The sequence below is a fragment of the Corapipo altera genome, unplaced genomic scaffold (genome assembly GCF_003945725.1).
Source record: "Corapipo altera isolate COAL_440 unplaced genomic scaffold, ASM394572v1 150, whole genome shotgun sequence".
NCBI classification, from domain to species: domain Eukaryota; kingdom Metazoa; phylum Chordata; class Aves; order Passeriformes; family Pipridae; genus Corapipo; species Corapipo altera.
Genome location: NW_020884941.1, coordinates 3,518,067 through 3,541,820, shown reverse-complemented (window position 1 = coordinate 3,541,820; position 23,754 = coordinate 3,518,067). Strand labels below are relative to the sequence as shown.

Genomic DNA, 23,754 nt, shown 5'->3' with positions numbered 1-23,754 from the left:
CATAGAAATCTTTGATTTTGGACTTTGAAGCAATAAAGTTTAAAATCTTTATAGCACATTGCTGGGTCATGTTGAGCTTCTCATCCACCACCACCCCCAAGTCTTTCTCCCCAGGACTGGTCTCAGTCCGTTTTCCACCCAGCCTGTATCTCTGCTTGGGATTGCCCTGCCCCAGGTGCAGGACCTTGCACTTGGCCTTGTTGAACTTCATGAGGTTTGCACAGGTTCTTGAGCCTGTCTGGTCTCTCTGGATGGCATCCCTTCCCTCCGGCATGTCCACCACACGGCACAGTTTGGTGGTGTTGGCACACTTGCTTAGAGTGCCTTCAATCCCGCTGTCCATGTCGCCAGCAAAGACTTCAAACAGTTCTGATCCCAGTCCTGACCCCTGAGGAACACTACTCATCACTGCTTTCCATTTGGACATCGAGCCATTGACCACAGTTCTTGGAGTCATCTATCCATCCAATCCAGGTCTCTCCAGTTTAGAGACAAGGATGTTGCCTGGGACAGTGTCAAATGCTTTGCACAAGTCCAGGTTGATGATGTCAGTCAGTCTTCCTTCATCCACCAGTACTTTAACCCCACCATACAAGGCCACCAGATTTGTTAGGGTTGATTTGCCCTTAGTGAAGCCATGTTGGTTGTCACAAATCACCTTCTCATTTTCCATGTGCCTTAGTCATACACTGTATATTCATTAAAAATCTGTTGAATGGGTGAAGTATTACATGGTAGGTGTTTTCTTTCTGCTTTATGTTCCTGGAGGTAGCTCTATAGCTAAACTGCTGGGAGAAGTGTCAGTAGTCAAATATGCGAAAAGAAAAGTTAGATTATATTATCTGTGATGTTTTCAGATTGAAAAGAACCTAAAATCTCTGGAGAGATGCCAGTCTTTGGAAGAGATCCAACGACTGTACGAGGCAGGAGATTACAATGCAGTGGTGCATCTGCTTCGTCCAACATTGTGCTTTAATGGTTATGGCAGAGCAAAGCATCTGGAGTTCGTAACATCCATACCAGAGAGACCAGCACAGCTGCTTCTCCTGCAGGTTTGGTTTGTTTCTTTAAAAATCTGGTTTAGTATGGGATTTTCCTAAAAACAGGATGAAAGGATTGCTAGAGTTGGGTGTTGATGGTTAACGAGTCTTATTTAGAAAGCAAAACATGGAACCAAATCTGTAAATGCTCTGAACACCACAGCTTTATCAACATCATTAGCAATGTGCCAGCTTGTGCTGACTGAGAATGTGACTAAAGATGTAAGATGCTGAGGCCTACATGAAACAAACAGAAAAACTGTAAGTTCAAATAAACTTGAATCGTTTGCTGAGATATTTTATGGATGGGTTCGTTCTGTCTGCACCTGCTGTCTACTTTTGCTGCTGTTGACTTACAGCCATTCTGAAACTTAGTTGTCTAGCATATGAGTGATTTTTATGATGTAATGTCTCTCCTGCATGAATGAGAAACTGTTAATAGATACATCCAGTATAATTGCTGTAGAGTTAGTCCATTTGACACTATGAAAATCAGTGTATTATAAATGAGCTCAGCTATTGGAACAATTTGATCATATCAGGTTATCTGGTGGAAAAAAGAGTTTGCACAGAAGACTGATGCTCTTTTAACTGAACTGAACTAAATCCTACAGCCTCCATGCCATCTCATGACCCTACCTTTGGAGAGTAGAAAGAAGCAGGACAATGTTATAACACTAGCCTCATAGTTGCTGTTTTGTTATTTATGAAGTAATAAAATGGTAGCACAAGATCATAGAGATCCAAACCCTATTTCTGTAGGAACTTTATGCAGCTGCAGATCATTGTAATTATAGACCTACAACCATCCCTTTCCTGACTGTTTTCTTTCCTTGCATCTCTATTAAAGCAGAAAGCTTTTGTGATGATTTTTTTAAAATTCAGATCCTACTTGTGTATTTGTCATCCTGGGTCCATTCAGGACCTTTTGTCTTTTTGTCTTATTGTCCTTTTTAATGTTATGTTTAAAGGCATTCTGTTATATTTCATTAAAGTAACCATATTAATTGTATATAGAGTTTTGCTTTTCCCTGCTGTGCATTCATGTTTAAAATAAACTCTTCATTGTTATAATAGATTTTTTTCGTATTTACATTCCCTAGGACTCCCTGCTCAAACTGAAAGATTACAAGCAGTGCTTTGAATGCTCAGATGTTGCCTTGAATGAAGCAATTCAGCAGATGATTAATATGACAGCAGCCTCTGCTAAAGAGGAGTGGGTTGCTACGGTAACACAGCTGCTCACAGGAATAGATACTTCATTATCATCAGTTAACAGCATCTTGAAAGACTCTTCTGTAACACCAAACCTCGTTCGATTAACAAACAACCTGATTCAGGTAACCTGTTCACTGGCACTAGGGAAGAGGGATTGTGTGCTACAGACCTCCAGACATGGTACAGCTGCTGTCTGAATTCCCACCCACTGGCAGTGGTGGTTTTGGTTGCATTTTTGTTGGGGGAAGTTGAGCATTTCCATATTATGTGAGCATTACCACAGGCTTCATTTTCATATGTTAGAGATGCACTGAGTGCACCAGTGCCAGCAGGTACCTTCAGTCACCAAGCTGCCTAAAATAATCATAGAATGGTGGTAGGATAACCCAAGGAATAACACTGTTTTGTTAGGCTCTTTGAAATGGTGATAGTACGATTGAGCTGCCTGGGTGTAGCTTGTAAGTTATGGCACCGATATTGCCTTTTACAGAAGGTATTTTCAAACCTGAAAACTACTGAATGAACATTTTTTCAGTCTAGGTAAGTAATGGCAAGCTCTCAGTTCTATTAAGAAGCAGGTCTAGTAAATGTCAAAATTCAATGTGCTTACAATTCTCAAATCTTCATGTACTTCAGTAAAAACCAAAGATCTTCACTATTCACAAAATCATACTCTCATTGTGTAAAGTTCTATGTGATATGGAATGTAATGGAATTCTGGAGAACAGAGTATTCGGGTAAAAATTTGTATAGTATCTGTTAAAGATGCCAGTTGGTCTTAAACAGTTGTTGCAAAACCTGGTAGAGAATTCTGGAATTTGTTTAAGTTCCTCTTCCATGCTGGGTTGTAGGTAAGTTTCTTGTACAATAATGAGACCTACTAGCACTAAGAATTCATGCTTACTGTGCATTATTTGTATGTGATATTAACAGAGAAAGACTTACATGGAAAATGAGGATGCAAGAGGGACGTCAGGGTAGGGGAAATAATCTTCTATCCTTCCCCTACCAACTGGTGTTATTTGTATCATTTTTGTAGCCATTCACTATGAGAAGCTGAGACTCAACTTCAGATTATTTCCTTCGGATAAAATGCATTGCCAGCTTTGGAAAGGATTTACACCTGACCTTTGTTTTGCATCATTTTGTTTGTATAATGCCTGTTTCTTTATTAGATCATAGACTGCAGCATGGCAGTCCAGGAGGAACCAAAAGAGCCATATGTCTCCTCGGTGCTTCCATGGATTATCCTGCACAGGATCATCCAGCATGAGGAAGATGCTTTTCGATCCCTTTGCTGCCAGCAGCAGCAGAACCAGGGAGAAGAAGGTGGGTTTTTCATCCACTGCTACATATTGGAGTTGAGCTCCTTACCACATAACTTTGGAATATAAACAATAAACACTTGATTGTCATCTTACCTTGCTGGCTAAAGGGAGTAGGGGGCTATGGAAGCATCTCTTTCTTACCACAGAGGAAACTTCTTTTTGCCAGTTGAAGCATTGACTCACATTTAACTCAGTTCTTTCCTACTTTAACCTTTACCAACTTCTTTCTTGCAGGAAGTCCTGATACCCCTATGTTGCCTTCTTCGCTTATGCTGCTGAACACAGCTCATGAGTATTTGGGAAGAAGATCCTGGTGTTGCAATTCAGATGGTGCTCTGCTAAAGTTCTATGTAAGTGTTGTCACCATAGAATAATTGAGATTGGAAGGGATTTCTGAAAGTCATCTGGCCAACCCACATCTCAAAGCAGGAAGTAACTTAAAAGTTATATTAGATTGTTTTTGCCTTGTCTTCATGTTAAAAATACACTTTTGAATCCACTTTCCTTCTTCTCCCAGACAAACGCATGAGAGTTTGTAATTTTAATCTGACTAGCAAAGGCTTGTTATTCCAGACCCTTTCTCATTGATCTCCTTCTGTCATACTTCCCATTCTTCTCTGGACTTACCTCACTGAGAATAATAATCGTTTTCTTCTGATTTTTCTCCTCTGTTTTGCTTCTTGCACTAGTATTTTATTTTGTTCATGGGATTTGAAAGGGAAGTAGGAATGACCAAGCAGTCTGATAGTACTGTACATCATTCACAAGCTGACAAAATCTGTAGTATTATGTCTTTAAAATTGCTGCTAAAATAACACAGTAGGATTCCATATTCATCTTGTCTCAGTGATTCCAAATAAGTTGCTCACTTCACAGAACTGAATTTGTCAAGTGTTACATACAGTTTGCACATTTTCAGTGTACTTAAATACTGTTTATCATGTAAAAAGTGCATATTTAGCTGTCAGCCAGGAAAACTCAGTTTTGAGTGTTGTAGTTAAACTTGGTTATCTGTTTCTTCCAAATCACAAGAGTAAAGATCTGCAGCCCATTGTCTGACTGCAGGTATGTGACTGGAATGGTGCTGATGCCTCACACATCCTCTCGTGTTACCCGGATTGGGTCCTGAAGCTGTGATGCATTTAGTTGTTCTGCAGTTGATAAATTTGTCTTGTTTGATAATACCTACCTTGATTTTATACCATAGACTCAAAAAAGTAGTAATTCTATTGTTTTCACATTATTGACTAAATGTAACTTAAAATATACATACAGAGTTCATCTGTTGAACAAAAATTATGAGAATGAAGAATTACTTCAGCCCTTCACTTCCCTTTGTCTGAAGGCTGTTCTTTGCTCTGTTGTTCAGCTGGGTGTGTCAGAGTTAATTTTCTCCAGAAATGAGTGTCTGGGCAGTAATGCTGTATCCCATTATGAGATAAAGGGACCTACCCATTCATCGTTTACCTTTTTAAGATTATTCCTTGAGGTCTCATGGTTACAACAGAAAAGAAATTTGCCATGACTGAAGGAGAATATTTCTATGTGCTTTGCTGTTCTCTCACTTTATCCTTAGCTTAGAAACCCAAGCACAGTCAGTGTTTCCCTGAGGGGAGCTCTGGCAGTCTGGGACAGCCTGGCTGCTGGCAAAGCCCAGGTAATGGGGTGCCATGGCATTCCTTGAGCTGTGCTCCATGGGGACATTTCAGTGGCAGTTTACAGATTCAGCTTGACTTCATTGAGGTTTATTACCTTCAGCCGAGAGAAAATCGTGATTAGTTCTGCATAGAGCTGCTCAGGAATCTTTTAATTTCCCTTCTCAGCACTCCCTGGAGCTTTTTAAGCACAGCTCAGTGCCAGACCCCATCTACCTCTGCATTTGAGCAGTGGCGTGTCTAGGACAGTAATTTAGACAGCAGGGAAGGATGGCTGGGAGAGCCTGAGGGATTCTGCAGGAGTTGGCTCACCCTGTTAGGGCTGGAGTGAATGAACAGGGTTTGAATTGAGGCTGATTCAGGTAGAACTATTAGATGATCTCTGTGTCCTGATCTCTGCAGCTCCCTGGTGTTAGGAACATAGTGCTGATACACCTGAGCTACCCCAGCAGGGCTTCAGAGGGCTTTATTAGCTCAGGCACTGTGCTTTATGAAAATAGAGAGACTCTTTCCACTCTTGAGCTTGCCCTTGGATGCCGTGCTCCTGAGTGATGAATATAAATTGTGTCTGTATACTGTGCCTGTATCCACAGCCAGGGGAGTCAGAGAGTGTGTTCTGTGAACCTGGGTGAAGTGTGGGTAAGTGAGAGCTGGGAATGTATTTACAGGCAGATCTTTGCAAATGTCATCAGGTACTTGAAACAAAATGTTCAATTTTCACCCACAGAATTGCCCACTTCTTAGACTATAATATAATACAGTAGTATTTAAACACAAGTTTTCAGAGACAAGAGGGTGTTGGAAGGATAAGGAAAGACAAAGATAAAATGGGATGAATTACTTGAGAAAGGCAGCTTCAAGAATGTTAAGTGTGTTTTACAGACAAGTATTAAATGAACTGTCTGCCTGAGGACATTTTGTCACTTGTGGATGAGAGTGATGTGCAAGAGAAGATGTTAATATGTAGTTAAGTCCTTTAGCAATAGTCTGAATTGTTAAGAACAATTCTGTGTTTCTGCCAAGAACTTAAAAGCTGAATAAGAACACAGGAGATTGTTTTGAACACTGTTCAAGTGAGAATTCTGTTACTGCTGTTAGATGTGGTTTTGTTTGTAGCAGTAGGGGTATCATGCTTTTGTTACAGTATCCTCTGATCTCACATTTTCCATCAGCTTATTTAGCTGCACTTAAATTTCAAATGTTGTTCCCAAATCCATACCGAGAAAGTGGTGGCAATGGGGGTGTCTGTTGTGACTCAAAGTTGGTGGCTGTGGCTCAAAATGTCTTTGAAATACCTCCTAAGAATTTCTTTACCCTTATTTTTCAGGGGTTTGGCTCTTAGAACACAGTACCTTGATCTTAACACAGATCTTTTAATCAGAAGACAATCAGTATTTTATACTAATCCCAACACTTACAAAAAAACTTCTTACATGTAGAATATCAGGCTTTTGCCTTGTGATGGTGTGCAGTGTTTGTATTGTCAGGAAAGCTCATCACAATGAGAAACTCCTTGTAGCATGTACCATGCATAATTAATTGAGTTTGCAATCCTAGATGCTGAAAAATTATAAATGGTGATAAATAAGCAGATTAAGTACTGTGAAAGCAATTGCAGATAAATGCATATTTTGCATTTTCAGTCTATGACTGCAAAATTTCAACTGGGGAAGCTCCTAAAATGACCAGTGTGTTGAGGAATGAATGTGGCTGGTTTGGACAAGTCAGATCTTGGTAAAAGAAATAAATGAAAGTTGATGCTTTTTATCAAAGGAAAAATATTAAAGGAAATTACTTATCAGTTAATAGGACTCTATAGCTGGTGGTATACAGCTTCCCAAAACTTTAGAGGCAAATCATAGTGGAGTACTTCATGTTTTTCTGTACCCTTTATTCTCCCAGATGACAAGCATTTTTCTTCTACCACCTCAAATGAGTTTTCTTTAGGCATAACTGGTGCACTCTGATTCCGGGGAAACTCACACTGGTAGATGTGTGAGATGTTGATAATGTAATTTCTACTTACAGGCTTCTTTTTTAATTGAAATTTCATAGTGGAATACATTGGGGTTGAATCTTAAACCTCAGTGGTTAAGTGTGGGTTTTGTTTTCATTTTGAAATAAAGATCCAAAATCCCCCTACGCAGATTATTCTTGGCGAACGTGTTTTTATTGACTTTGAACCTTTTTGATTTGCTTTTTAAAGAAGCTTAGTGAAGATTTTCGAAGAATTACCTTTTGCCTTTTGGCATTCAGTTGCAGGGTTTTTAATGAATGTCTTAAGAGTATCAGCATCTTCCAAAATATGCTACTGATGGGTACTTTTTCTTGCAGTGTCGAAGGTAAAGATAGCAACTTGCTACAGCGTTCAGTCATTTAGGATCAATCCAGCTGCTTTCCTTGGTGGGCAGCCATCTGTGTAATACTATTCATGCTGTGCAGTTCTATAGTCCTTTTAGCCAGATTTTCATTAACTTTCCCTTCTTTTTCTGCAAAGTCCTTTCCATCCCACTTTTTCCATGCAGAGAAAATTGGTGTTTGTGAATTAGGGCAGAAATTCTTCTCTGCCTTTTCCTTATTCACAGTGTTGAGGAACTGTAGTGTTGATGTTCACAGAAGCATCTTGGTGTGTAGGGGGAAACTTTGAACAATCTTAAGTCTGAAATATGAAGCTGATGTCTAACCTCACTGATTAAAGATATGACTTCGTGAAATAACACAGGAACAAAAATAAAGGCACTTAAACACAGCTGCAGTACCATTGAAATGACTTGTTTGAGAACTAGTTTACAGAACTATGGGTGTAATACTTGGTTGTCACTGGGGAAAAATACATGTGGTTCCTTAATGTTGTTTTCATCATCTGCCTTCAGACAGCTGGGTCGCTTCCTGTGATCTTCAGCTTGCACGTGACCTTCTCGTTGGTCTTTGGCTTGTAGGTTCAGGTGCTACAAAAAGAACTTGCAGCATCCACTTCTGAAGATACTCATCCATACAAAGAAGAACTGGAAACAGCCTTGGAGCAGTGTTTTTATTGTTTATATGGGTTCCCAAGTAAAAAAAGCAAAGCAAGGTACCTGGAAGAACATTCAGTACAGCAGGTAAAGTTATGTGTTATTTAATGTCTGAAGAATATCCTGAAGTGATGAAAGATACACACTTGTTTGAATGCACTTTAATATATTTTGGAGAAAGATTACTTTTATTTCCTTGTAAAATGTATGTATTTTACACATTGTAGAAAATAAACTAAAGGCTTCCATATTTTTTAAAATTGTAAATATAACAAGTCAGATGTTTTAAATTAAGTGCTTGTGTAGTCCTATTGACAGTAGTCTGCCATCTTGAAAATATTGAGAAATTGATTTTTTTAAGCTATCATTTTCCTGTTTCCAGCTGAGAAGAAGTTCGAGGTTGAGGAAAATTAGAGAGGAAAGGTCAGCTTGAGAGAAGAGAACTTTAGCAGCCACCCTTGCAGTTTATGAAAGTGAAAAATGTCACTTAAAAATTTGACACTTACTTTGACATCACTGATGGTAAATATCTGGTAGCTGTTTATGAGAAATGTGAAATTCAGTTGAATCTGGGAGAAGAGCAGCTACAGAGTGCCTTGGGAAGAGAATTGTAGTAATAAGGAAGGCAGAGAAAAAACAGGTCAGCAATACAATATCCTGCCTTGAAACATCATTACTTTTGTTCAGAACCTCAGATGATTTTTGCACTTACAAATGGAAGTGATCGTAGAATTATCAATCAAAAGCATTTTCATGCAGGCAAAACAATTGTCTAACTCTGTTGAAAAGATATTTTTAAATACCCAAATGCTATTACATTATTGCTTGTTAAATACTTGGGAATTGTGTATCTTAAACTTACGTGGTAGAAAGCAAAGATTATGATGAAAAGGGAATAACTAAGAAAAAGGGAAGGATAAGGAGATTATTCTCTGCAATTTCCCTGTTTTCAATACAGAGCAAAATTTACTGAGAGGGGTAAGGTGAACAATAAAAGGAGAAAAAGTTAGTCTAGTGGAAGAGAACTGTAAATTTTGGGTGGGATTTTTTTACTGCTTTCAAGAAAGAAAAGTGAAAAGCAAATGAGGAATAAATTCTGGAAGTAACTTTCTGTAGAGAGTTTGAAGATTTTTGAGTCTCAGAATTTTGCCTGATTCCCATTTCATTTATTCTTCTTATTTGACTCTGAAAGTGTAGAATTCCCTGTATGTTACCCATGATCTCAGTGTCACTCTGGATGTTTAGAATTGATTCTTGCTTATAAACAACTTTTCTGAGCAGCTCTTCTAAGCAAGTAGAATAACTTTATTTTTCAGTGGCATATACTAAGTTACAGCCCAATACCTTAGCCTGTTAAATCAGTGAGCAGTGTGCTGATTTGTGACTTTCAGCTCTGTTCTTGGGAGGTTTAATTTGGTTCCTGCTAGAGTGAAGTGTATGTTCTTACAAACTAGAAAGGCCATAGAAATTCATTAGTAGACTTGAATTTTGGAGTTTGAAATAATTTTTTTGCCCTCTCCTCCACCTCCCTCTTCAGGTTGATCTGACATGGGAAGATGCTTTGTTCATGTTTGAATATTTTAAGCCTAAAACTCTTCCAGAATTTGATAGTTACAAAACCAGTACTGTGTCTGCTGATTTGGCCAACCTTCTGAAGAAAACTGCTACAATTGTTCCTCGAACAGACAAGCCTATGCTGAGCCTAGAAACTGTATCTGCTTATATTGAAGGAACATGCAGCAAGGTACATTGAATTGTTTTTAAAAAAAATTAAAAGGAGTAAAAAGTATTGTTGCTGTTTTTATGTGGACTTTGAGATTATTAGTGGAACGATTCATTCCATGATGTTGGATTTCCTCAGGTAATGGTATTTAAATAAAATAAGAATGACACCACCAAAGCTTTTAGTCTTTGAATGGCAAGGTGTAGTATTGTTTGATATGGAGTCAGTATGAGGTGTTCATTAGTGTTTGTAAGTGCTCTGTGCATCTGTGAAATGCTTTCACTGTCTTCCTATTCAATACCTTCATATTCTGTGATGAAAAGGCTACTTTAAGGAAGAAGCAAGTGTGCAGCTCATTTAATATGAAGCTTTTATTTAAAATGAACCTTTGTTTTTTTTTTTATTTTCAGGCACCATCTCTCCCAGAGGGTGCAGACTATTCTCCACCAGTGGTGACTGAGTTGTATTATCTTCTGGCAGACTATCATTTCAAGAATAAAGAACAGTCTAAGGCCATTAAATTTTACATGCATGACATTTGTATTTGTCCAAACAGGTCAGTATTGTTGAATCCTCCTGCACATCATTCATTCCTCTCACTTCTTTCAGTACTGAAAAGCAGATAAGTGCTTTCAGGAGTGAAAAAAACCCAAACAAACAAGCAAAACCCCCACCTGCAATCCATTATCACAGGTCGATTATATAATTAAGGACATCTCTAAAACATCCTAACAAACAAAACAAAACCCAAAACCTACTGTTAAATATTTGATTTTTTTGGAAATTAAAAGCAAAAAAGGAGAGGGTGGGAGCTAAATTAAAATAAATAATAACTGTGAAGAATGAACTGTTTGCACCTTTTGTTCTTTGCTTTGGCATGTTCATACATGGCAAGGAATGAGAAATGTTACAGTTTAATAGTGTATGGCACAAATAACATTCTTTGCTGGATTAACTGACTAGGCTGACCTCTCTGAAAGTTGATTTTGCTGCTAGAGAACTACTAAGAGAATACAAGTCAAGTAAAGTATTTAAGTGATGTTTAAACAAAACTACCTTGTTTCTTGATGATTTCCAACTCACTGAAATACCACCAAGATTAAGCTCTCTCATCTTAAAAATAAAGCCTGTTTTGAGTAACAAATCTTCTAAAATTAAATTAAATAATCTTTAAATTTACTGATTAAATATAGAGTTTGCACATTAGGTGTTGTCATTTTAAATCTCATTGAAGTTGATAGATCAGGGTCAGTGACAAACCCCCTAATTTGATAGATTTGAGACAAGAAAATTGCTTCTAAATTCAGTCACACAGCAGAGACAAAAGGGAAGGTGAAGGCACAGAACAATTTTAGATATGAAGTCTACAGAGGAAATAACTGTAGTTTAATGTTATTGCATTTTCTAGTCTGGGACTTGTGACTAGCAAATGGCTAAAACTTTTGTTTGAAGCCTGATAAAGAGATTACCAATACCATGTTCTCTCCATTTTTCTGTAGTTTTGATATTTTAAAACCTAAATTCATAAGTAAATGAGTGGAATGCATTTTTACTGTAATGTGTGACAGTTTGGTGCTCAGAAGGTACTGTATGTGGTACCACAGTATTTTTACCCCAGTCAAATGAGATGTTAGTTTTTTGAATGTCTGTCCTACAATTCCCCTTCCATTCCCCTCAGGATTCTGACTGTTGAGGTCACTTGACCCAGAAAGGGGTTTTCAGGTGGAATCAGAAGAAACTACAAGCAAAAGTATGAGAGCATTGTGGTTATTCCTGTGGTGTTAGAATCATGACAAAATTAAAAAACTCCAGAGCAGTTGACCCCAGATGTCAATGTGAGATTATGGCATATGGAAACTCCCCTTCAGACTGTGCTGTCAGTGATAGAATAAAGACAGGGCTGGACCCTGAACAGTCCTGCAGTCAGAAATTGTAGTTCATCAGAATTTTCCTACATCAGTATGTTTTTGGTTTTTTAATTTTTATGTTGGAAAATGATTACAATAAAGACTTCACAATTCAGTCTAATGATTCAAGATGTCATAATGGCCACGTGCTACAGAAATAAAGGGTGACAATGTTTGGACAGGACACTGTGGTTACTGTCAAAAAAATCAGTGGGAGTGCTGCCATCAGAAATATAGATATACTGGCTTTGCATGGCAAATTAACCTTGATTTTTCATCTGTTTTCCATATGTGACAATTACTGTGACAGTGCTTTATTAGGAAACCCTTTTTAATGAACTCAGCATGATTTAGGCTATACAGCTTCTGTTCCACTCTGAGGGGAGGAGGAGACCCAGAAATCTGTTTTGAGGGAGCGTGTGATGAAAGGAAGAGAAAGCTGCAGATATAAGGATGAATCTTGTCTGTGCCTTCAGTGTAATACTTAGGAGTTTATTCATGTGTTATTCTCTTTCTTGCATAGGTTTGACTCCTGGGCTGGGATGGCTCTGGCTCGAGCAAGTCGTATTCAGGACAAGTTGAACTCTAATGAATTGAAAAGTGATGGCCCGATCTGGAAACACTCTACCCCTGTCCTGAATTGCTTCAAACGAGCCCTGGAGATTGACAGCTCCAACCTGTCCCTGTGGATCGAATATGGCACCATCTCCTATGCCTTGCATTCCTTTGCATCCCGACAGCTTAAGCAGTGGAAGTCGGAACTTCCTCCTGAAGTTGTGCAGCAGGTGGGATCTAACTGAGAGAAATGTGAAATTTTAGATATTTTAAATTATATTTTCTAACATAATGAGTTTTTAAATTAAGTGTTTACATGCTGTATTCCACATTTGAGACTCTGTGGTTACTTAGTAATGCTGGATATTCTAATATTCATATAACCTCATGGTGTCAAGCAGCATTTAAAGATGGGGTTTTTTTTCTTTCTTTTTCGTTCGTAAAATCAGTTCGAACCTGATCTTTGAATTATCTTTTGAAGGTGGCACAAAATTATTATAACCTTCTGGAAAGGGGAATTATATTTACCTTACCTTTCTGTAAATGTCATACAGTGTTTCCATAGAAAGGTGACATAAATACATATTTAAATAGTGAAAAGATCAGGAATTACTCTGATATCTGTGTCCACGTCATCTCTTGTATCTAAAGACATCTTCTCTTTTTTCTATATTTGAGAAGATTGGTAGAATTTTCATTGAAAATGTTATGAATTCATTAGCTCTTTCTGCATGAGGATGATGAAAACGTTAAGAGTTATTAAGAAGTTTATTGATAAGCCAAAACAATTCTAAATACACACTGACAGGGAGAAGAGTTGCCTGGGAAAATGTTTTGTCTGTCATTTTGGATCAGTGAACTCTATTTCTGATTTAGCTATTCTGACTTCCAAATATTATGTAGTCCACAACTGGAAGCATTATCAGATAAAAGGAACAATACAGAGCAACCATCTGAAGTTGAGAATTAAATGAGAATGTTTACTTAGGACTACTTAAGTCTTCATTTTTGTCAAGCAAATATGTTAAAAATATATAATTTATTAAGAAAAGCTCTATTATAATAAAAGATAAATTTGAAAAATATAATCTCATTTCCAGAGATATATATCTCTTCAGGAATGTGTTTCTCGTGCATAAAAACCTTATTTTTCTCCTTACAAAATATTTAGGAAATGAAAGGTTATGTTACTGTTCTTGGTTATAACCACATAACTTAAATGTATAAACTACTTTTTCAAAGAGAGAAAATTACATTAATGCATCTTTTTGACCTAGTTTTTTACGTTTCTTTATTGGCATTTAATTTATGCTGGTTGGGGTTTTTTTGATTTTTTTTTTTGATAGGGTGGGGTGGGGAGAATATTCTTACCTTATTCAACTCCAAATCAGATACAGTGCAAGAAAGATGATATACGTTTCTTCACAAATCAGAGTGGTCCATAGTGGCTCTAGGAGGCTTCAGTTGCAGAACAAAGCAAATAATTTTTTTCTTTGAAGAGTTAAGATAATTACAGCTGTGTAAAAGTGGTAGAATTTGTTATTTTTCAGATTTATATGCTTACTGTTTTGTTCTGGTTGGTTGTGTCAGCAGTTACTGGAACGAACAAAAACCTGTCCATAGGCACCTTTTGTGAGTCGCTGGGGTGCGTTTGATCACTTGGATGTATTCTGTACCTTTTAGGTTAAGAGTGTTAAATGCTGTACCTTGTTTATGCACTTCTATATGTGCACAGTAGTGTATTTTTGGAACTTTTCCTCTGAGCCACAGTGGGTTCACGTGTTCCCAACGCTTGGTTCGATGGCAGATGGAGGAGCGCCGGGACAGCATGTTGGAGACAGCCAAGGTGTGCTTCACGTCAGCATCTCGCTGCGAGGGAGACGGCGATGAGGAGGAGTGGCTTATCCACTACATGCTGGGGAAGATTGCAGAGAAGCAGAAACAACCTCCTGTTGTCTACCTGCTTCATTACAAACAGGCAGGGCATTACTTGCATGAGGAGGCTGCTCGATATCCCAAAAAGATTCACTACCATAATCCGCCAGAACTTGCCATGGAAGCGTTGGAGGTAAAAGAAAGTCAAATACATAAGCTTGAAACCTTTTCTACAGATGATGGAATACCAGTTGTTATTAGTTCTGATTGTCAGGCACGTGTACGTGCTCTGCATCTGGGAACATTTACAAGACAGACTTGGAGAGTAAAATGGAGCCTGTTACTCAGGCTGATTTTGTTTTAAAGGCAGTTTGGACAGGTGGGTAGCAATTCCACTTCTGAGTTTTGCTGCACACAGTTCATTACTCAGTTTTTATAAAAATCAAACGTGGATAGGATTCACAAACATCTTGTACCTATGGAAGTGTAAGTTCATGCATGAGTTGGAACCTTTGCTTTCACTGTGTTGTCTGGTGAAAACAATGGATCTAGAACGTACTCAATGGTGACTTTCTTGCAAGGAGACCAGCTCTGCTTTATTTGTTGTATTCCATAGATGGCAGCTGTAAAATTTGTACAGTGTTCAGATCTTCTAACTTAGAAGCAACTTTCAAAGGCAGGAAAAATCCTGTTTAGATAAGTTTAGGTAACAGTTAACTGTCTTTACTAACTCCTGCAGTTTCTACAGAGAAAAGACTATTTGTAAAAGATTGCAGAGCTACAAGTTCTTTACTGACCAGATGGATTTCGGTGTTTTTTAGGTATACTTTCGACTTCATGCTTCTATTTTGAAACTTGTGGGGAAACCAGACTCTGGAGTAGATGCAGAGATTTTAGTTAGTTTCATGAAAGAAGCTTCTGAGGGACCATTTGCCAGGGGCGAGGAGAAGAACACCCCAAAAGTCACAGAAAAGTGAGTGCTAGTTTCCAGGAGTATCCTCTGAATGTATACTTATAAACTACTGTACAATAAACTATTAAAATGAAGCTGAATAAAATATAAACAAAGTGATTAGAATTCATCCCAGTGATTGCAGTTTTCAGGTATCATGAGTAAGTTTATATGCCACACTGAGATCTTCTCAGTAGTTGGCAGAGAGGAGATGGGAAGAAAACAGACTAATTTTGATCTTTTGATCCATTTTAAAACCACTGTTTTTATTTTTTAATAGATTTGGTTTTTTAAATCAACTATTAACAAATCCGAAAGCAACTGACCTTTATTTATAGGACAAGAGAGTTTAGTCCACAACATTTGTGTCATTAACAACCACAAAATAAAGAATGGTTTACTACTGACAAATAGTACAAGGGAAAAATATAACTTGTACTAAACCCTGAGATTAGCTCAGTGACCCTGAGATCAGCTCAGCTGGTCAGAGCATGGTGCTAATAACACCAAGGTTGTGAGTTTGATTCCCATGTTGCTCATTCACTTAAGAGCTGGATTCAATGATCCTTGTGGATCCCTTCCAACTCAGAATAACCTGTGATTAAAAATCCATCATTTAGAATTTGTTACTAAGATTTAATTCCTACATTTTAAATGCCGTAAGAACACGTAGTCTCATTTTATTGTCCCTATATGTCCCTAGTATATAAACACTTCCTATTTTTTGTTGTCCTCCCAGAGAAAAAGCTTGCATGATTGATGAAGACTCTCACTCCTCAGCCGGAACGGTGCCAGGCCCTGGGACTTCCCTCCCCTCCTCCTGCGGTCCAGGTCTGACATCCCCACCTTACACAGCCACTCCAGTTGACCACGATTACGTCAAATGTAAAAAACCCCGTCAGCAGGCAACGCCGGACGGTACAGTCCCTGTTCTCAATACTGGCAGCACAGGAGGTGCTCTAATCACGGGGGGTTTGACCAGGAATGATCAAACTGCTCGTTTCAAGGAGGGTGATGGGTCTGTGGTAACACGGGCAATATTGAAGCTCATTATCTTTATGAATTTGGTTCTTTAAATAGAATCAATGTACAGTCAGAGCTTTAAATACAAAACTCGAAGTTGTCACCTGCCACCATGACATCTGTCACTTAGTCAAAACAGCAATGTTTGTAGGAGGAGTATGAGCTGACTGATTTTTCGATGATTTTTTTTTTTTTTTCTCCAGAGCTCATTAGGAAAGTGTGGGTTCAGTCTTTAAGAGACTGGACACTGTTTCAGCCTGTGTGGAATGACCAGGTGAAAATTTGAATTGTGGTTGAAACAAGACAAATTGGTAAAAAGACAACACAAAACAGTATTATCATTTTTTGAAGGAGGCAGGTGGCAACTATTTTGAATATATTGTGATTGAGCACGAAGTGATTTGCATGACAGTCCAGTAGATTTCATCTTTTAATTTTTCTTTATCATTTACAATGACTGGTCAGCAGCTCATCTTTATAGAATATAAAGTGATGTAATATATAATTGGCTTATAAATGCAGAAGGTGGGGTGGTATCGTAGTTTTATTGAAGATTTTGCAATTACATATATTAGTAGAAATTAAGTTACAATTTAAGTAACCTGATACTATTATTTGGCTAGGAATTTTATTCTGATTCTACTTTTCTGGCCATTTGTTTATCCATCTGGATCTGTGAGTATCAGCACTCAAGGAGTAAAATATACACTCCAGTGTATATCTTAGCATTGGTACAATGTGCCAGGCCCCACAGAAATGCTGTGCTTGATACAAATTTACTTCTGGAGGGTGGGCTGCTTCCTACTGTCATTTTCTGAAGAATGATAATTTGTAAATAACTTTGTTGACACAGTTTTGAAACAAATGTTTACATGACTGAAATTTTTGCAGGGTGAATTTATTCCTTTTCCCCAACAAATAATTCTTGGTGAAACTGGCAGAAGCTCCTTCATCTCTTTCACTAAATTGACCAGAAAAATGTTCATTTTATTCTTGCTTGCATTTCAGTTGGGAGTAATTCATTAGACTGTTTTGAGATCATATGTGGTGGGGAGGTGTCAGTGGGTTGTGCAGTGATTAGGCTCTTCTGTTAGCTTTTTGATGCCTTTTGACACAAAAAATGTAGAAGGGAGGAAATAGTTAAATATTTCCTAAGCCATAATCCCTGTGAGAAGCAGTTCTGCCTAAGACTGCATCTGCTTAGGTCCTGAAGACTGTCTAAATATTCCCAGGAGAGGTTAAAGTTAGATAAATACCCCAGTGGGTGTCGTTAGTACCTTCACTCCAAGTAAGAGGTTATGGGCTGTGGCAGCTGAGTGCCCAGTGGGAGCGAAGGTGGTGCTTAGCAAAGCCTGAAGGTGCAGGCACAGGAACCTCTGCCAGGGCTGAAGGAGCAGTGCTTGGCTCTGCCAGCTGAGCCTAGCTGGGCCTGAGCTTTGTGCTGTCAAAGCAATTCAAAACCTCAGCTGCTGGAGGAAGCAGAGTTAGGGGGATCTTCAGGAGGACTGTGTGTAACCGTGACAGAATTGCAGAGTACTGCATCATTCCTCATGTTTTGTGAGGTGCTGGCACAACTGAGCTCTGGATACAGCATATTGAGGAGCCCCAGGAAACTGAAATATTTGCCTTGGGCTGTTACAGATGGAAGGAGAGCTAACAGGCTGAGCAATGCTCAGAAGTCTTCCACTTTTATATTATTACATGTACTGTGCTCTTCTGCATGCATTTGCATTTTACTTATATTAAAATACAGACTTTTGAAGTAAAATGCTCTTGACGTGTTACACATAATCACATCACTGAAAAAAGCTGGTGCCTGCATTTCCATTCTACCATTCCTAAAAATAGCTAGAAAATACCCATCATTTGACTTTAGATTTATTTTTTTTAACCATTCTGACAGAAATGAAACCTTTTATATTGTCGTTGGACCGAATAAGTTGGCCTAAATTCAGCATAGCTGTTTATGCTTTCTGAGGCCTGACAGTACTCTTATTTACTCCTGTATTGATCATCATCTATGACATAAACAAAGTAAGAGTGTTGTACAGTCTTACCTAGAATGTTCTTTTCATGTGTTACCATGAGCAAGATGCTATTTGGGATCCTGGTGAGGATCCTGTAAGACCTTTTTTGACCATTTTTGTGTTCTATGCTTCAAGAAAATATGACCTATGAGGAAAGGAGAAGGAATTGGGATGGTTTATCTACAGAGGAGAAGGCTCAGGGAAGATGTGACAGCAGAGTAACTTAAATAGTGTTGAAAGCTGTACAAAGAGCTAGAGGCAAAACCCCAGGATTTCCACGTTCATGGAAGACCAAACAGATGATATTAGACTTAAATTGCATTTTCAATCTGAACAGTAGAAAACAGTCTTAGGAAGTACTGTGTTAGTGTAACCCTGCAACAGTTTAGCACTGGAAGTCTTTAAAAAATGGCAATACAGCTTTCTGCCAGGTATGATGGTAATGTAATTATCCAGGTAGAAAAAGGAATGGACTAGATGAACTCTTGTGGTTCTTTCTGAACCCTACTTTTTCTATTAATTTTTGGTTGTTTGTGGGTTTGGGTTTTGGTGGGGTTGTTAGTTTGGTTTTTTTTAACAAGATATCCAACAATGAGCCTTCTAGAGCAGCAAATTATCTCACTATAAACAGGAGAGAATTACTGTACATCTTTTCTTGAAAATATTGGGACTGTGCTCTTCAAGCATTTATCTGAAGGTAGGTGAAGTCGTGAGGGCAGACTTATTTTGGATATATTATGACTGTTCTGTAGCTCTCTAGCACATTTTGCTGGTGGAGAGATATGCAGAAATCACCATTAAAGTTGAGAGCTTTATATCCAGAGAATGCTGGTGGTACTAGTTTAAAGTCATATATTTAATGAAAATGGGAGAAAGGAACCGGTAAATACAGCTTGTAAAGTAACTAAACTTCTTTTTCCTCATGGCAGCTGCTAGCATGTATCTCCTTCAGGGAGACAGAAGTATTGCTGAGTGGCAGCTGTTATTTGCTGCCTGACTGGCTGCTGTCATGTGTGGAAAATGGGCAGCTTCCTTTCTCTTTTCTTATCCTGCCATTTAGCAACATCTTTTCCTTCCTTCTGTTAATCCTGTCTTTCCTGTCATCACCCCTGCCTGTTGCTGTTTTATAACCCTACAAAGTGAAAACTTGAATTTGATAGTAGAAGCCCGAGATTCAGATTCTTATTTTCCAAAGGCAAAGTAGGAAACAAGAAAATCCAGGAGCTCACCAGGTACCCAGACTATCACTACCTGGGATGTTTTTGTGTTTCCACAGCTAAATGTACCAGAACAGACATGTTCTCTGTCCTCCTTTGTACAGGCTGGATGTAAATAGTCAGTAAAGACCAACTGCAGCACAGACTTGAAGCAATTTAGATTTACCTAAATTTAGAGCTATGCATTACAGTTAGTACACAAAGCAGGCAAAGTATTAAAATAAAATTTAAAAAAATCTGAATGAGATATGTTTCCCAAAAAGTGTACTGGGAGATGGTCGGGAGGTCTTTTTTTCTGTAATATGCCTTTGTTGTGTTGATACTCAAGTCCATGTTACTGTGGTGGTATGCAGATGATGTATCCATTGCTTATTGCAGTGTTAAAATGTCATATTGTTTAAGTCTCCATCCATGTCATGTAGTTTGTCGTGTGTAGTTAGACTTAATTGTCCTTTTTTGTGTTTGTCTTTGCCCGATTGCTTTTGCAACCAATATTGCCCGTGCTGCCTCTAACCTTTACACAAATCTCTGTTCCCCAGGCATTCTCTTCCTGCTTACCTGTCACGGCTTGCTTTTAATAATTGGCAGAACCTGCATGATAAACTCACTGGGAAAGGCTACTTGCTTCGTGCTGTGGGAGGAGTCTCACTCCATAGTTTGTTGGTCTGTAATTCTGCAAAATGTTATGAAGATGCACAGTGTTTTGTAAACGGGGGTTCTCAACATCCTGATGAGACAAAGGTGATCTCTGGGAAACTTCTTGCCCCAGGCTGTCACTCATGCTAAACGAAATAAGTTTCTAAGATGGAGTGGATGTTTCTCCAGTGCGTAAAAAGAATGTCCGCGTTGTGTTTTGGAACACTGAAACCTCACCCTTAAAAATTCTCTCTCTTCAGCAGTTTAAAATGAAATCTTTGGGTCTCCAGTACATACCCTGTTCTGGCATGTGGTGCTGAATGTTCATGGGCACTGCATACTGGACTACATGAAAAATGAACCAGACCCAGTTTATTGCAGTATGCCCTATTTTTACCTTTCCCCAGTTTAACCTCTCTCTGATTAGTACAAGGATCACACTGAGATGTAGAGTGAGATTATGTAAAAAGTATTTGTCTAAATAAATGGGACATTGGTGAGATACTCTGTTGCTCTGCTCTTGAAGGCAGAACAACAATATAGAACTGCAAGTTATGGAAACACATTGGGTGTTTTCCTATGAAAACATAGGCTGTCATCTTTGACTCATGTTAGAAGAGAACTCCCTTTAAATATTCAGCAGACTTGCTGCCCTCAAGAAATTAACCTGCTCCATGCAAATCTCTGCAATTATTTTGTTTTTAATAATGTGCAAGTGCCTTTTGACATAGAGCTGAATGTTGTCTTCTGTTATGGGTGGAATCTGTTTGCAGAATGAGAATTCTGTGATACATCATGTTTCTGACTGCAGACCAGTAAAGAAAAATGCTCATACATGGCAGTGAAGAGGCAGATATGGTGCCAGACAGCACAAAGAGAGTCTGTACCTCCACAGCCTGTGAACAACCCACCTTTATTACATGAGACAAGATAGATGGGTTTTTTTACTGTAAATTGAGTTAGCATATGTATAGAGCTCTTTAGAAAAGCTTCCTGTGACACTTGGTTTTGATTTTTTGACTTGTAGCTGATTATTTATCATCATTTAGATACCTTCTTGTAATAACTGGGCTTACATTTTCCTTCAGGTATTTAAGACAGAAAAAGATATTATTCAGAAGTGAGTTGTACCCTCTTGGCTTTCTGTGGCTTTCTTTTACCTACTCCCACATGCAGATGTTTCAGAGGTCTTCTCCCTCCTCCCTGAGCTGCTTAGAAATGAATTGACAAAGGCAGGATGCCTCATTCACATTGGAACCACAAAGCTGTGCTTCAGCTCCCCGAGAATAAATTATGTAAGCTCGTACCACGAGGGCTGGTACCTGGTCAGCACAGTTAGCAGTGAGAGCTCTGTCATTAGGATTGTCTGTCTGCTAATTCAGGTCACTGATACTGTGACACATCACTCTCTCTCCTTGTCCTTTTTTCAGTGGTACCATTTTCAGTTTTGGTAACAAGGCTTGTGGATGGTTCATGGGGCTCGTGGTGCGTGTGGGAGGGTGCTGGCACAGGGTGATGCCTAGTGCAGAACTGAGCCCTTGTTTTCCTGTCATATTTTCAAATTAAATAGTCATTTAGGTTCTCCAGAGTTTAACACAACTTTTCCCTGTTGATTGGTAGGCATGCAGGTGTATGGAGCAGTGACAGTGACAAGCTAATGGCTTTTTCTGGTGTGGAGGAATGGTGTGGAAGAGAGATTTTTGAGGTCAACCCAGTAATCTTATCCAGGATAAGATTAATTTTAAATGCTCTTAATCATCAAATTATGTCAAATGGACTACAGATATTTTTTCTAACATCTACAATAGATGTGTTTCCGTAATGAGAGTTGCTTCATTATCTAGGTGACTGACAGGATCTCACTGATAAAATAAAGGTCTTGGCAGTACAGATGAACATACAAGTTTTTCTTCCCAATAACATCTTTCCAATAATAATTAATATTTTTTTACTAATATCTTGGAAGGTTAACAAGATTCTTCCTTTTGATCTTTTTACATCTTCTCTTCAGAGCTGCTCTTTTTCACCCATTGACAGAGTAGGTGATATAATCTGACACAGAAATCCCTGAAATGTCACAAGTTGAGCATATTATGAGGAATGAGGTAAAAAAAGAAAAAAAGTTGCTGTCAAGTGCCATTTCCTGAATCATTAGAAATAAACACGAAATACTTAACTTTACATGAAACAGAGATTTCAGCTCATGAGGTTGTTTGAAATCTTCCTAAAACTTAGGAACGATGCAATGAAGTAATGAAACAAAATATAATAATACCGTGGAGAGACATCTGCTATCAGATCATATTTTGAATAGGAATATTGTTGCAGTTACTTATGCACAATTTAGTAGAACTTTTTCCCTAGTCTCTTCATTTCCGCTGCAGATAATAATTTTGGGACATTAATACCCAGTTGTATTTTTATCTTAGCTTTTGAAATAATAGGAAACTTTACAGGAAGGAACCTCAAAAGAATATTTAGTCCTTGATTTACCATTTTCTCACAGCATGGGATTGGTTCAGCTTTTTGGAAAAGCTTGCCTTGTTGGTGGTACTGGGTTGGGGGCAACTAAGAATATGGGTAAACAAAATATTGAAACCAGCAACTTTTTAACTCTTAAATTGCACTGAGTTGCATTAAACTGCCTTTAATTATAGCAAAAATTATTAAAAAGCACTGATGTTCTCCTTGGATGTGCATCTTTCAGGAGGACAGGTGTTGATAGCAGTTGGGAATTTGGAATTCATTCTCATGTCTCACAGACTGCAGTCTTTGGCATGTAGGTTGAGTAACACTAGTGACTGTCTAAACTACAGCCCAAAAAATGTAAAAATATGTGCTGTGTGTCCGTCTAGCATATATATGAGCTATATTTGTGAGTGAGGCTAGAAAAGAATAGAACTTTCATGTATAAAAATGTGTAATTTTTTTTTCTTTCTAGAAAAGCAGAGTTAGGATGTAACTTGGTGCAGTTGCCAGGAGTTCTGCATTACATACTGCAGCATTTAGGTAATGACAGAGTTTTTTTATTATGGTAAGGAACATCTTGGGTAACCTAACAAATGAGAGCTATTCATCTTCCTGTCCTTGAAAGCCTCCAGTGATTCTATAGGTTCACTATGCTATTTTTTAACTATATCTAACAGTTAATCTAGAGATGAAGGGGGAATAAAAGTCAGTGTTCTTGCTGCAATTAAAACCTATTGCCTTTTGCACTGTATTTAGTGAATCTGAACAGTAATTATTGTATTTTTATTTTGGTTAATTGTATGTATTTGGAAATTCTCCCTCATCTTTTTGAAGATAAATAAGTCCAATTCTCCCAACAGTTTTCATATATGCCATCTCATTAATCTCTCATCATTTTTTTATCTTCTCCTCTGAATTCATTTTACTTAATTCAGTGTATTTTTTAAAACGTGGGTCCCAAATACAGACACCATAATTAAGTTTAATTTTCATTAGTGCTCAGTAGAACAGGAAGACTCTGACATATCTTTTTTCTGTGAAGTTGCTGATTATACATTCAAGTGTGCTGGTTTGCTGAATTGCTTTTGGAGCAGCCTGACATTTTGGCTGTTTTT

The 23,754-nt window shown here is 38.2% G+C and overlaps 1 protein-coding gene across 6 annotated transcripts in view; it reads left to right on the top strand.

Annotated features, from left to right (window-relative positions):
* CABIN1 (calcineurin binding protein 1) overlaps positions 1–23,754 on the top strand; it is a 110,699-nt gene that overhangs the window by 14,266 nt on the left and 72,679 nt on the right. For 4 of the 6 annotated variants that reach the window (XM_027661724.1, XM_027661725.1, XM_027661726.1 and 1 more), the window contains 11 exons: positions 858–1,052; positions 2,144–2,380; positions 3,434–3,587; positions 3,821–3,936; positions 8,181–8,342; positions 9,793–9,999; positions 10,389–10,534; positions 12,409–12,670; positions 14,248–14,508; positions 15,137–15,288; positions 16,007–16,185. In XM_027661724.1, coding sequence (XP_027517525.1) covers positions 858–1,052; positions 2,144–2,380; positions 3,434–3,587; positions 3,821–3,936; positions 8,181–8,342; positions 9,793–9,999; positions 10,389–10,534; positions 12,409–12,670; positions 14,248–14,508; positions 15,137–15,288; positions 16,007–16,185 — 2,071 coding nt within the window. The remainder of the gene's footprint in view (positions 1–857; positions 1,053–2,143; positions 2,381–3,433; positions 3,588–3,820; positions 3,937–8,180; positions 8,343–9,792; positions 10,000–10,388; positions 10,535–12,408; positions 12,671–14,247; positions 14,509–15,136; positions 15,289–16,006; positions 16,186–23,754) is intronic. The other 2 variants (XM_027661728.1, XM_027661727.1) reach the window with 1 other exon arrangement.